The sequence below is a fragment of the Abramis brama genome (assembly GCF_963993115.1).
Source record: "Abramis brama genome assembly, chromosome: 11".
Lineage (NCBI taxonomy): Eukaryota > Metazoa > Chordata > Actinopteri > Cypriniformes > Leuciscidae > Abramis > Abramis brama.
This window is the reverse complement of record NC_139973.1, coordinates 32,613,837-32,627,790: the sequence shown is the minus strand read 5'-3', so window position 1 is coordinate 32,627,790 and position 13,954 is coordinate 32,613,837. Positions and strand designations below refer to the sequence as shown.

General features: G+C 37.0%; 1 protein-coding gene across 7 annotated transcripts in view; it reads right to left on the bottom strand.

Moving 5' to 3' along the window:
* Nucleotides 1-556: 556 nt before the first annotated feature.
* The window catches only part of dock9b (dedicator of cytokinesis 9b), an 85,400-nt gene continuing 72,002 nt past the window's right edge, over nucleotides 557-13,954 (bottom strand). For 6 of the 7 annotated variants that reach the window (XM_084127899.1, XM_084127902.1, XM_084127898.1 and 3 more), the window contains exons 42-53: nucleotides 13,654-13,767; nucleotides 13,130-13,345; nucleotides 12,854-12,911; nucleotides 11,437-11,543; nucleotides 9,865-9,987; nucleotides 9,640-9,753; nucleotides 8,147-8,293; nucleotides 6,833-7,043; nucleotides 5,535-5,725; nucleotides 3,591-3,691; nucleotides 3,360-3,498; nucleotides 557-1,604 (exon numbers count right to left, since the gene is read on the bottom strand). In XM_084127899.1, the coding sequence (XP_083984025.1) occupies nucleotides 1,479-1,604; nucleotides 3,360-3,498; nucleotides 3,591-3,691; nucleotides 5,535-5,725; nucleotides 6,833-7,043; nucleotides 8,147-8,293; nucleotides 9,640-9,753; nucleotides 9,865-9,987; nucleotides 11,437-11,543; nucleotides 12,854-12,911; nucleotides 13,130-13,345; nucleotides 13,654-13,767 (1,647 nt within the window). In that variant the 3' untranslated portion in view covers nucleotides 557-1,478. Of the gene's footprint in view, nucleotides 1,605-3,359; nucleotides 3,499-3,590; nucleotides 3,692-5,534; nucleotides 5,726-6,832; nucleotides 7,044-8,146; nucleotides 9,060-9,639; nucleotides 9,754-9,864; nucleotides 9,988-11,436; nucleotides 11,544-12,853; nucleotides 12,912-13,129; nucleotides 13,346-13,653; nucleotides 13,768-13,954 lie in introns of those variants that run through there. The other variant, XM_084127901.1, reaches the window with a different exon arrangement.

The window sequence follows — 13,954 nt, the reverse complement described above, 5'->3', positions numbered from 1 at the left end:
TTAAACATTGTTGAAATGGCTTGCGTAAGCTAAGTGCACTGAAAAGCAGACGATAACCTGGACATGAAGACTCACATTAGATGAAAGGTGTTTGGAGATGTCTAATTCATTGGAAGAGAGAAGTAAACAAACTGCCCTCATCCACACAGAGATGTTGCTGCGATACAATGGTGACAATGCTGGAGAGGGGGCAGAGGCAGTTCGGCACGAGCGACTGTGTGTGTAGATTGAGAGCAAGTCAGCAGGTTTTATTCAGAATGCACTTTAAAAAGCTAAATTAAATCTTACACTACGTCAAAATTCTCTATCTCTTTTGAACAATATATAATGTATGGGTGCTTTAAAAGTGGCAACAATCACATATAACAGCATAAAAGATAGGCCTATGTGCTAAAGGTGGTACGCCATAAACCAAACATAATAGATATGTACTGTACAGATGAGGAAAACAAATTAGCTTCTAATGATCTTCATAAGGATCTTGGTTGGTGAATAATAAAGTTCACCGTAATAAAGATGAACATAAAATAATATGTTTATAGGGAGCAACTTTGAATGAAAAACAAGAACTTATGTAAGATAATACATTTTATTCAGAGATTTTAGGGACATTAATATCTTTCCAGAACAGATTCTTTTAAATAAAAATACCCCCCATATCTAACCCCCGATACAAAACAATTTACATTTAAACAAACATAAATGGTTATAAAAATCCTTGTTTATTCTTTTGTCCATTTATATATATATATATTTCACATCTAGCCTTTGGCAAGAGATCTTAAGGGAACCAAAACAAGACAAAGACAGAATTATTGCACCTCAGCTACAACGAAACAGCACTTGTTTCTTGGCTTTTAACTAAACAAGGGGGAAAAAATGGAAGTGTGGGCTAAAAAGCTTGAGTGGCTCAGGTGATCATGGGTATTTTGTACAGTAAAGCTCAAACTTCCTGCTACACTAAAGCACAGTTATATTCTCTTTGCTACCAATCGATGGACCGCTACTGCCTCGGACACAGGAAGTGATGTCGCTAGCTTCTCTCTCTCAGCATAGAGCAGCAATCAACTTCTGGAATGGGGTAATACATGGAAAGATGAAGCATGAAAATGTAAGGATGTAAAAGTAAAAAGGCATTTTTTTCAAGTTGTTCTGGTTGTGGAAATAAAAGTGATAGTCTCTACAGGAAACACCTGTGAACGGAGGACTGGAGAGGATGAGAGAACAACAAAAACACCCTCTTTCAATTATGTCAGTCATATGGGAATAGTAACAGGCCATTCCAAAGACCGGACACACCTGATCTGTCCTCATGTCCTGGATTCTGATAGATGGGCGATCCATTCCAGACTGAGTAGAAACCAGGCTGACAATAAAATACCATTCTTTTTTTTTGTTCTTCCGCTTTCAATGCATTCCAGTCTGTCCGTCTCTCCGGCTGTGGGAAGGGTCAGAGCTTTAAGGCCAGGGGTGAGAAGTCACACGGAGGAGGCGGAGCTAGGCATGCCATGCAGGGTGGTGCCGCTGGGCGTGCCACTGATGGCATTGAAAATATGCAGCGAATCAGAAAGAGCGCTCTTGGTTCCGCCCTCCACAGCGGAGATCTGACAAAGAGGAAGAGTGCAGGATGAGAAAGAACACGGAAACTTGAGGTGTACTGAATTTTTTTTAAATATGAAGAATTCATTGCATTATTACCATCCGATCTACAAAGGCCAGCACAAAAGAGAGAGAGAGAACGAGTGAATATTAAACATAAACCAACATTCACGGTAAACTACCAGTGTAAATATTTCTGATTCCACGTGTTTCCATTGGCGTAAAGGCCCCGATATACTTCAAGTGAAATCAAAGAACGAAATGGTGTGATGTCATTTTGAACAAAATCAGGCCAACTTTCTGAAAAAGTTTGGTCCAGCTGGTAACGAACTACCATTGGTCCACTACACAATAGGCAGGCTCTGAAGCCCCGCCTTCTTTGATGGGGAAATCTTCTGTTCAGTCCATTGAGGTCAGACATGAGTAAAAACATTAACACAATGGAGAGCTGCTTTATAGTACAAACTGAAGTTGTAATTCTAATTAAAAGCGACACTGACACTTTTTTTTTTCATGATTAATACTGTAAAGCTGCTTGCTTTAAAGGGGTCATATAATGGTACATGCACTTTTACAAGTTCAAAAATCCATCCAGTTTTTCTTTTAAATCTCCTTATATATTTTCCCGTCTCAAATCAAGCCGTTCGATCTTGTGACGTCACAAGATCGGACGCCCCTCCCACGATTGTTGATTGACAGCAGCGTTTCAACACAGACCCGCCCTCGCTCGTGAGCGAGCTGTCATCATAGTCCGCCGTTGTTGATACGCTGGAGCACTGTCTATGAGCAGAATGGCGTCTAAGTGATTGTGGTGTTCTGTTCTTGGGTGTAATAATGAACACAGCAGTCATTTTGATGTTCCTAAATCCGAACCGCTGAAGACGCAGTGGCTGAGATTGTTTTCGAAGGGAATATTCCCCACGATCAACGTCAATGCTTTCATGTTTGCGCGAATCATTTCATTTCAAGAAGTGAGTGTAACGTTTTATTAACCTTTATATTAATCTTTATATTAATCTTTGCAAATCGCTAGCACGCTTCACGATGAATGCGGCTAAGGTTTACACTCAGGGTACATTACGGCATGTTTTCTATGTACGACGTTCTCAATATAATTCATAATCCCACGTTTATAATGAACAACGAGTTATGGTTATTGTGTTATGGTGTACGCACAGAACAGAGGGGCGGGGTGAGCAAAGCTCATTATCATTTAAAGACACATGCACTTAAACGGCGTGCTGAAAACAGAGCTGTTTTTGACCAGGTAAAATGAGTGTTTTCTTACAATACTAATGAGAATTTTTAATTAAAGTATATTACAAACTTTTAATTTAGACCCTAAAGAATCATATTAGCTTGTATTAGCCATATTAGCCAAAAATGGCATTATATGACCCCTTTAAAGCAACCTATTGTATAAAGTGCTTTAAATGAACGTAACGTGACTGAAGTGCCGAATTTAAGAGCTCATGCAAACATGTCCACATCGCTATGATCAAATGCTTTCTTAACTGCTGTTTTCTCACCACATTTCTGTCGTGTGTTTATTTTTTTACTGAGAGGAAAGTGCAGCAAATATTTACATATTAATTTAAATGCTGCTCCTAGGGGTGGCATCGGGATGTTTGCTAACAGTATATCGCTGCTAAGGTATATCAAACCTCTTTTTACCCCTAAGTGAAAAATGAAAAAGAACTTTCCCGTGAGTATATCGAGGCCATTAGGGAACCAAGATTTGTGTGTATGTGTGTGGTTACCTGTTCATGCATGATGTGTGAAAGCTCTCTGGCCAGGTCTTTGTAACTGGCTTTCATCTCATCATGATATTCCTGTTGGTCCTCCTTGATCAGCCTTTCATTCACAGCTAAAGCCTGTCCACATGCCTCAACAAACTGCCTGCATACACAAACACCATATAAACACGTATGATAAGAAAGCAGGCATTTGTGTGGAGATCTTGAAAGGCTTTTCAAATGGTGGTTATATACCTGAAGACCTCTTTGAGCTGTTTGACTTTGTTATCTGGGTATTTTTTGGCGCAGGCGTCATCAAGGAAAGCTCTGGCATACGCAAGTGGCCCAGCATTGACCTAAAGAGAAAGTATTTAGGGAAAAATAGATCAGTTCAAATCTGTGTGTGTGTGATGTAATGGTAAAAGTGTACTTGGGGCTGTCTTTTGTTTTTTTTTGCAGGAATTAAATGACTGAAAGTGTCACCATGAAAATAACGTCAGTGCAAAAGGAAGAACGTCTCTACAAGGAAGAAAGGAACTAAATAATGGCTTAACTGAATTCTTAACATGGGGTGAAAGTGTTTGCGAATCAACACGATTGCTTTGTTTCAATACCTATTGAGGCGCCTTGTCTACTGACAGAGATTTTAATTTTAGACATTACCAAGTTGCTGTATTATTAGTCCGTAGTAGCCATTCCTACTGCTGAACAGCCCAAAATGTTTAGTGGGCTACACAACTATCGGTATGAATTTAGTTTTTTACAGTTATACACTACTGTTCAAAAGTTTGGGTCTGTAAGATTTTTTTTTAAATGTTTTGGAAATAATATGTTCTCTTACGTTCACCAAGGTTGCATTTATTTGATAAAAAATGCAGTAAAAACAGTAATAATGTGAAATATTATTACAATTAATGTAATCTGTGATGGCAAGGCTGAATTTTTAGCATCATTACTCCAGTCTCCAGTGTCACATGATCCTTCAGAAATCAGTCTAATGTTCTAATTTGTTACTCAAGAAACATTTCTTATTATAACCATTGAGTTGTATTTTTGTGAAAATCATAATACATTATTTTTGCAGGATTCTTTGAAAAGAACAGCACTTATTTGAAATATGTATTTTTTGTAACATTATAAATGTCTTTAAATTCAATGTTCAATCCATTTAATGTGTCCTTGATGGATAAAATAGAATACAATTATTTTCAAAAATCTTACTGACCCCAGTAGTGTATTTTTTATTGTAGCTACAGAAAATCCGATCAAAAACAGGATGTTTTGTCAGTAAAAATAATCACTGGATCAGTTTTCATGGCACTAAAAATTAACATTATGGAGCATCTGCATATAAATTGCTGCAGTGCATAATGTGTAATTGAAAAGTAATTGATTCTGTACATGAGGAGCAACTTAAGGGTAAACATGTTAGCATGTTGCTTAGCAAACAACATAGTACACACACATATTGGCTAAAATAGTGCATTTTTACTTAAATTAAATTAAATTAAACCGTCTGTTGCTTGACGTCTCTGTTGCTGGATGTCTTGGATGTATTTTTTTCTAATTGCAGTGCATTCTGGTATTCTGCATTCTGACCAGTGTTAGTTTGAGTGTTATTGTCTCGTTCCGTTGTTGTTTCCGTTTCATTTTCAAGGACTTTTAGTTTGTCGACATTATTTCCTGTTTCCTTTGTTGTTATGGTTGCTAAGTAAGTTTTCATTTGCTGCGTTCACGCCAGGTCGTAGTTTCCGTAGTCTCGAGATGACAACACGAAGCTTCTATTCAAAGCTGCTCACAGCACTCGGACTGGAATTATGCATTTCTATGGCATTGCAATCAACAAGGGGTGCTCAACTTGAAGTGGCGCTGCGCAGACCGACTTGTGTATGACAAAGTATTCTAAATACTTGTCTAATGTACTATGTCATACACTGATTGGTCTGCGCAGCGCCGCTTCAAGTCAAACACACCTAGCGCCTAAATGAAGATGCGTTCACACCATGTGGTAATTGCCGTAATGATTTGAAATATAAAAAGCCTTCACGTGCTTGTAGAACTTGCAAAACTGTAGTAATTACAAAGCGTAAACTCGCAATGACGATTTTATTTTAGCGACAGGCTCTGTATCAATGCCTAAATTGTTGTCTAGGGTGCTTTTGAAACAGACATATGAGGGTTCATTTGTGTCTCACACACCTGTACACTAATGCTTCCCTGAAGCTTAAGTTGCAGGCGGATCATGTCGACCTCACTGGTTGCACAGAGGGCTCTGAGTTCCGCCACCTTCCCGCTCATCTCATCTATGGCCACCTCGATGGGGCTCAGGTCTGTGTGGTGCTGATACATCACTGCTATGCGCTTTTTCACATACGGGAAACAGTGTGTAGCTGAAACAGAACGATTGGAGAAGAAAGAGTAAATAAACATAAAATGGATGCAATGGTACGTTTAGAGTGGCTAGAAGAACAAACATTAAGGTCCCATCTGAAATCTACTCATGTTTGTGCAGTAATCAGGGTTTATGTTCCCTGTAGATGGCAGACCTTGAAACTGTGAAAAGTGTTTTATTTACAACACACTCTCAAAGAAGGTCATTCTGCCTCAATGGCCAGATCTGATCTGAAAATTTATGAGGATGAAGATCAGAGTTAAACTTTGAAATTTCCTGGTTGCTTTTATAGCACTGAACAACAGTAAACTTGAGATTAAGAAGACTTTGATTAATTGTTTTCGAACACCACCGCTCAAGATCAGGGTGTACAGTGTTAATACAGGAAGTACAGATCAAAATGTAATAAAGATTATTGTTCCTGGACTAGCTGGTGAAATAAATGTATTAAACCATAAGGAGGCAAAGGACATAGGCCAAACACAATCAAATCAATGATTTATGGATGTTATGGATTAAGATAAAACGTACACTATCGATCAAAAGTTTGGGGTCAGAATTTGTTTGTTTGTTTGAAAGTTCGTTTTCAGCCAGGAAGAATTGAATTGATCAAAAAAGACACTAAAGAAATTTGTGTTACAAAAGGTTTCTATTTCAAATAAATGCTGTTCTTTCTGTTCTTTCTTTTCATCAATGAATCCTGAAAAAAACAAAAAAACACAATAGCAGTTTCCACACTAAATAATGCAGTAAAAAATAAATGTTTTAACTGTGATAATAAATAAGAAATGTTTCTTGAACATCAAATCAGCATATTCAAATGTTTTCTGAAGGATCTTGTGACAATGCTGAAAATTGAGCTGTCATCACAGGAATAAATTACATTTATAGATATATTAAAATAATAAACAGTTATTTTAAATTGTAATAATATTTCAGAATTTTACTGTTTTTACTGTTTATTTTTTATCAAATAAATCGGTACATTTAAAAAATAAATGTATAAAATAGATAGGATCTCTTCACTCTTCCTGTATGTTTCATGCGCACTTTTTTCTTTTTCACAACAGTAACCATTGTGGGGTCAGAGGTAGTGATCACTCACTAGTGAGCACCGTCCTGCGTTTACACTGTTCCTCGACCCCGCCGTGCCTCTTGCCTGACTCTGTGAATGGAGTCTCAAACACAAAACGGCGAATGTTGTGGCTCCTCTCAAAGTCAGTCTTCCTCTCTTCCAGCTCCTTTTCCTCTAAATACGGCGTCACATGCGTCACTTGGATGTATGCAAACTTTGCCTCCAGATCTTTAGGGTTCACCTGAGACAGATGAGGAGAAGGTCAAAGGTTAGGGTGGGAGGAGACCAGTAAAATGCTGATAAAACATGAATAGACAGAAAACTTGTCTGTACGTGCATTGGGTATTATGGTGCAATGAACTTCTTGTGTGGGTTTGTGTAAACACTGTAAAAATTAGTCTTGGATCAAGTAAATAATCATAATATAGCTTTTCTATTTAACTACATACTTTATACTCGGAAGTCAAACCAACAAGCATAGCAGGTGAGCTGGATTCATTTAAGGCAACTAGGCCTAAACCAAAAAATGGTTTTGTGGATGACTATTTTCCAGCATGCAATGGGCCATACATACATTTTAATGTATTACAGATATGCTTACATTGACTGTTAGCCAGTTTCATTTACATTGAAATTAAACTAGTTAACTATTGTCTTGTCAAGATAAGTTTATTCCTTTCTTGTTCCTAACACATTCAATGAATTTGATTGTTACATTGTTATTATTCATGTACCTAGTGCTGAGGTCTGTGTATTTCATGCATGTTTTCTGTCTGATGAGTGATCATGTGATGAGTGCTCATCACGTCACGTGGTGGTATTGTCAACAAGCACTTTGCTCTCCATGACATAAGCATTTGTCATAGAAATGTATATTAGATGCACTCTCAAATAAGATATTTATTTACATTTTTAAAGAACTTTTTTTGCAGAGTTTGAAAACCCCTGCTTTAGCTAAACTATGAAAACATGACATTATAAGACACGCAAACTGATGCCGTAATTTTTTTAAGTGATACTCCATCCAAAAATTAAAATTATGTCATGTCATGTGGTTCCAAACCTGTAAGCATTTATTTCTTCTGCGGAACACAAAAGAAGATATTTTGAAGAATGTTGGGAACCAAACAACTGGAGCTTGCTGACTCTTCTCAAAATGTCTTCTTTCATGTTCCACAGAAAAAATTAATTCATACAGTTTTACAACATGAGTACATTTTTGTTTTTTTACAGTGAATGTGTGTACTAGTGTAATCTATGTATGTAGGCTCAGATTATACACAGTTGCCTGAGCTCTCACCTATTCCCAGAATGCTGATAAAATATGAGTGTGCACGTGCTCACCCTGCCAGAGTCCTGGATCATTTTGACATTTTCTTGGCCAAATTTGTCTGAGTAAAGTTTGAGGAGACGCTGGGAAATCTCTGAGAGAGGAGTAAATTTTGGTTCTTTATAGATATATTCCTTTCCATCCTCATCTTCAAAGAAACCCTGAAAAACACACAACATCTCCATCACAATATATGTGTGACGCATGCATGCACTGTTGGTGTTATTACTGTAATGTACAGCCAACAAAAGCTGGTTTCAATCTCACAATCAACAAACCTCTACGTCACAAGTGGAAATGAAAAGTTATGACTGACGGACACACACTTTGACATTTAACTGTCTTACAAACCTCCAACGTTTTCATGATTTCAAAGCAATCCTGATAACACACCATGGCAGAGATACATCTTCATAGAATTCGTGTTATCCTTAAATAATCAGTGCTATCTTTTATTCTCTGTTGTCCGACATAGACACTTTTGCATCAGCACTTAAGCAGCTTTCACTGTGTTTTCACTGAAACAGCTCAAGCAATAAAATCGCAAAGCTTCTGTGAGGTTAATGGGCACAGCGTATAGCGAAAGAGCTCACTAAGTGTTGCCTAGCTCATTTTTATGGTCCGAACCCATTTAAAAATGGCTTCCATTGTAAACAATGAGTCAGAGTGCTGCCTGGCTCAACCCAGAATGAAGAAATGACAGGATTTACAGATGAGAGAATGTGTTGTGCATTTAAAGATTGATGAAGGTTGAAGGAAACTAGCAGCACACAGAAAAAGGCCTTCTCCTCCTCTAAACCAAAAGCCTTATGCACGCAGACAAACAAACAGAAGTATAGTGAGACTGTTATGGTCAAAGCAAAATTTTGCCTGACAATGAGTGGGACAGCACACACACACACAGTCCACAACAACACTTACCGCAGCCTTAGGAAAGAAAAAAAAAAAGAGCAGAAAAGATTGATTAACTGAGACCCACAATGAGTTAGACATGCTTTACAAGACTCAAGCTATCATGCAGGGTATATTATCATGCATACAGGAATGCTTATTTTTAAAGAGGTCACATCATACATTTTTATCATTGAATTTTCTCCCTGAATTCCAATCGTAATGTGTATTTCCTGCCTAAAACAGTTTCTTTTTAAGTGACTTTTTAAGTATTTTCCACCTTCTCTACTTTTTAAAAACTTTTCTGGTAGTTTCTGATAACTGAAAAAACACATATAAACAACACAAATATATATATATATATATATATATATATAAATATTATAAATATAAATATATATATATATATATATATATATATATATATATATATATATTTGGTCAGAAATCCAAAGTCAAACCAATTTTTTTTTAATATAAAAAAAAACAAGGACAATTTGGTACCACATGATATGATCCCTTTAAAATAAAATACAGCTATATTTTTCCTATTGTGCAGCTCAATCCTCAAACTGTTTGCGTTAGCTGGACTGGTAAAAACTTTGTATTGTCTTACCTGGCCGAAAAATGCCACTCTGAAAAAGGTGCCAAGTAGCCTCTTCCCAGAATGCATCACTTCCATCACTTTAGTGTAAGCCCGATGTAATGTGTCATACAGGTGGGCCAGTTTCTACACAACAGCACAAAGCTACATTCATACTGTCTACATTTGAGTATATACTACATTTCTGGTAAATGTTAAATTTGAATTTCCAATAATGCATAAACAGTGTGTGTGCACCTCAAAGTCTCGGCGTTGTTCGTAAATTGGGATGATGAGTTTGTATATATCTGAAATAAGTTCGTAACGTTCAGCTTTCCATAAACCATCAGCACAAGCTTCTAGCAACTCCATCAGCACCTCCTGCAGATAGACATGCATATATAATTACATACCCATGTGCAATACTGTATCTCAACTAGGGATGCACAATATATCGGCCAACATATCAGTATCGGCCGATATACGTCATTTTTAATGTTATAGTTATCGGCCCGATAAGAAAATTTAGTCGATATATATTAAAACTGATAAACAATGGATAATTTCCTTCCACTGAGACACTTCAGTTCGCAATGATGGTTTTGAACTGCTTGAAATATGATTGGAATCATTTCAAAAAAGGAAAATACAGTTAAGTAAAACACGTGCAGCACAAGTCTGTAATATAGGCTACATAAAATTATAATGAAAACATTCTAATTGTGTGTTTGGGACATGGCTTTTAATGGTGAGACTTTGGTTTTTGTAATCAGGCTTTCAAAATATATTTTAAAAAATTGGATTTAGATTTATCAGCCAATATATCGGTTATTGGCTTTCAAATCGAAAGAATTATCGGTTATCGGCCAAAATTTTCATACCGGTGCATCCCTAATCTCATCATCAATGCACTTACATGATGCTTCCAAATGCAACATTCACAGAAAAAAAGATACAAAAGCTGTCCCTTGGGGTGGTACATTAATATGTAGTACAGATATGTACCTAACTAAAAATATGCACCTTTTAGGGGTAAATAAGGTCCAAAGGTGAACCTTTTGAAAAGGTACTGCCCCATTGAATTCTTTTGAACCTTTTTTTCTTATTTTCTCACAACAAATTGTGACAAAACTGCTGTTCTAAGAACTAATCTGTCATTTAATTTAATCCAAGTGTCTTTCTTTTTTTTTTTTTCTTTTTTTTTTTTTCAAGTGTCTTTCTAAAGGGAACAATGTTAATGGGTTTGAAAATACAACCTTTTGGCTATCAATCCAGACCTTTAACCACTAGGTCACACTATGGGAGCTGAACTGATTTCTAATTCCAGTGGGCTTTAATTTAACCAGCCTGATTCAGTGTTAACAACAGGTGAGGGCCTTTCTCTAGTGATTTGGTTCATCTCAGCGTGTTTATTGGGCTTTTGCTGGTTATACACCACATGCACATCGAAGGACATTTACTCCACTCCAACAAGTCCAAAAGCATTTGATGAACTCCGACCGCAAAGACGATCTTTTATCACAAGTGAATGCACCGAACAAAATGTAAATGTTACTCAAAGAGTTAAATGTGCAAACTGACTATTCACAGTGATGAGGGACACTCAGGGCTAATCAGGGCTCATTATCTGGACTTCCTTTACTAACACACCCTCTGGACAGGGGCAATTGATACTGATTAGATAAGAAACGAGAACATTTGACTGACGTTGTTTTAAAGGAGAGTTTTGAATTCATTCCAGTGCTTCTTCATCAAGGAAGAGAGTGGCAGGATTAAGGGGCCGTGATTCATGAACTATATAAATGTGATCAGTAGCAAGCTGGTTTGAACCTCATTGAAATGAACGTCCTGCATGCCCACATCCTCCATCATGGCTGCCTCCTCATCGATGTTGGGTGTGATCACACGAAATGCCAAGCAGCCCTGACGAAACATTCCTGCCAAGGAGAAGATATAGCAAGTGGAATAGGTTAAAGCAGGTTTAATAAACTGCAAAACTTTCACAAAAGCTCAGACACTTGGGCACACACACACTAGGTATTAAGAGAAAGATCACAGAATACCCTCTGTAAATAATGTTCACATTTCATAATATGTGAGTGTGTGTGTTTGTGTGCATACATGTGCACTATTTCTTGACCCTGCATTATTAGTGCTGTTATCACAAAGAGATTACCAAAGAAATTCACAAAGAACTCCAGATTGCAAAATATAGTTGAACCTTGAACAAGATGCCTTTATAAATACCGGTATATATGTGTGTGTGTGTGTGTGTGTGCACGTGCATTCAAGCAAGAGAAAATGTTAAATCACCTGAATACTAGAAAAATAAGTTCAATTATCACAGCCTTCAAAACATAATGACAAGCCAGCCAAAACATAGAGCTCAAGTTCTTTAATGAAAAGAACTTATCTTACAAATTAATTATTGTTAATAAAATAGTTCCAAAAGTTTTTATGATTCATTCTTTTGACCAAACCTATTAATATATCATATACTGTATCTCATACTGTTACATGTTCCCTGGTTTTGTATTGCTTGTTTTTTTTAAATCTGGACTTCTATTTTGAAGTGCATTATCTGTTGCCATTGTTCACTTCCTGTGTTTAGTTCCTGTTTTACTTTGTTCCCACTTGTTATCGTAGTGATTGATTACCCACACCTGCTCCTTGTTTGCCTCTTGTTACCCTGTGTATTTATACCCACGTGCATTGTTATCAGTCCTGTTTTGCCTGCCTTGCCCCGTGTTTGGATATACTCTGGATATACTTTTTCTTGCCTGTGTCTCCCTTTGATTGGATTTATTTTGTTACTTTTTTAATAAATGTTCTATGTTGCAATTGAATCCTCCTCTCTGTCTTTCTGAAACACCTCACATTACAGGGTACACTAAACAAATGAAGTGAACACTGGGAACAATGAGAACAGAAAATACACTTCAAAATAAAAGTCCAAATAACAAAAGCAAGAAACACAAAACCAAAGGAACATGTAACATACATTTAGCTACTCTTGTATTTAATGTTTGATTTTACAAGCCATTATTGTTCAAAATGTGACATTCATTTTGATTAACGATTTTACAAACAAAGTATTTGACAAATAGATAACAGTGTGTTTAAATGCGCTCATAATTTATCTGAATTTCCATTCCAAATATCGCATCTTGATTGATTTTTTTTTATTTCTGTCTCTAGTGCAGTACATGCAAACTATGTTTAGTGTGCCCCCTAGTGAACCCCTCACCTTTCCTCTTCAGGTACTCAGCCACCAGTGCTGCCACATGCACGTAACACATTGCTGCCTAAAGAAAAATAAGCCCTTGATGATTTCATTGGTGTAACACGTTATCCACCAACCACTGATTTACTGCACCACCAAACAAACTGATGCTGAATGAAATGTTAAACTAAAATACAGAGAATAAACAGTGAAATTAAGGAATATAAGTAAAACTTAAAATCTAAGTAATTTATGGATTTAAAGAGCCTTTAATTTATTAATTAGCATTATTTGTCTTACCTCAGACAGATCTCCGTTCTTGACATGGATTTTGGCCATACTATCCAGCCAGGTTTTGCGCAGCTCCGGGGTGCTGGTGTAGGATTTGGCCAGGCTGTATTGCAGGTCCACCAGCATCTCTGGGTCTTTTTCATGTTCCTTCATCTGCTCAGTGGCCATGAGTACCGTCCGGATCCGCTTGGTCAGGTCCTTCACATCCGAGGGAAAAGCAGTGTGCTGGGGGAACAGGAAGAGAGAGTGCAGGATGAGCAAACAGTCACATCTGATGTGACTTATACATGTGATTTGAATATAAAAAGCTGATGATCTACTAGTTTATGGTGTTCAGTGTTATTCTAACAGCATTTATTGTTAACATTGATTTTCTTAGCAGATGCTACTTACTCAAATAGCAATCTATAATAATATGAATGCTGTAAAGTATATATATATATATATACTGAAATCTGATCTTTCAGACTATTTTTAAATAGATTATTGTCTTGCAAATGAAACAAAATAAGGAATTAACCTGAAGGTTTTACCTTTACAGTTTTATCACTGTTGGCACAATTATTAATAATGGACAGTGACTGCTGGAACCGTGTCCCACCAATCCCGATGACATCAGCGATCAGCTGACTGACTGCAATCACCACCTGAGAATTTTTTTTCGAAATACATTGGAAGGTACTTTAGCCAGATTATGTCAGAATATTGAAAGGAAAAAAAAAAGTTCAGTATGAACTTGCAAAGGGGCTCTCTAGATCAGTGATTCTCAACCAAGGGGCCCGGGACCCACTAAGGGGCCTCATCAAACTTCCAAGTGAGCTGAAAGATTACTTA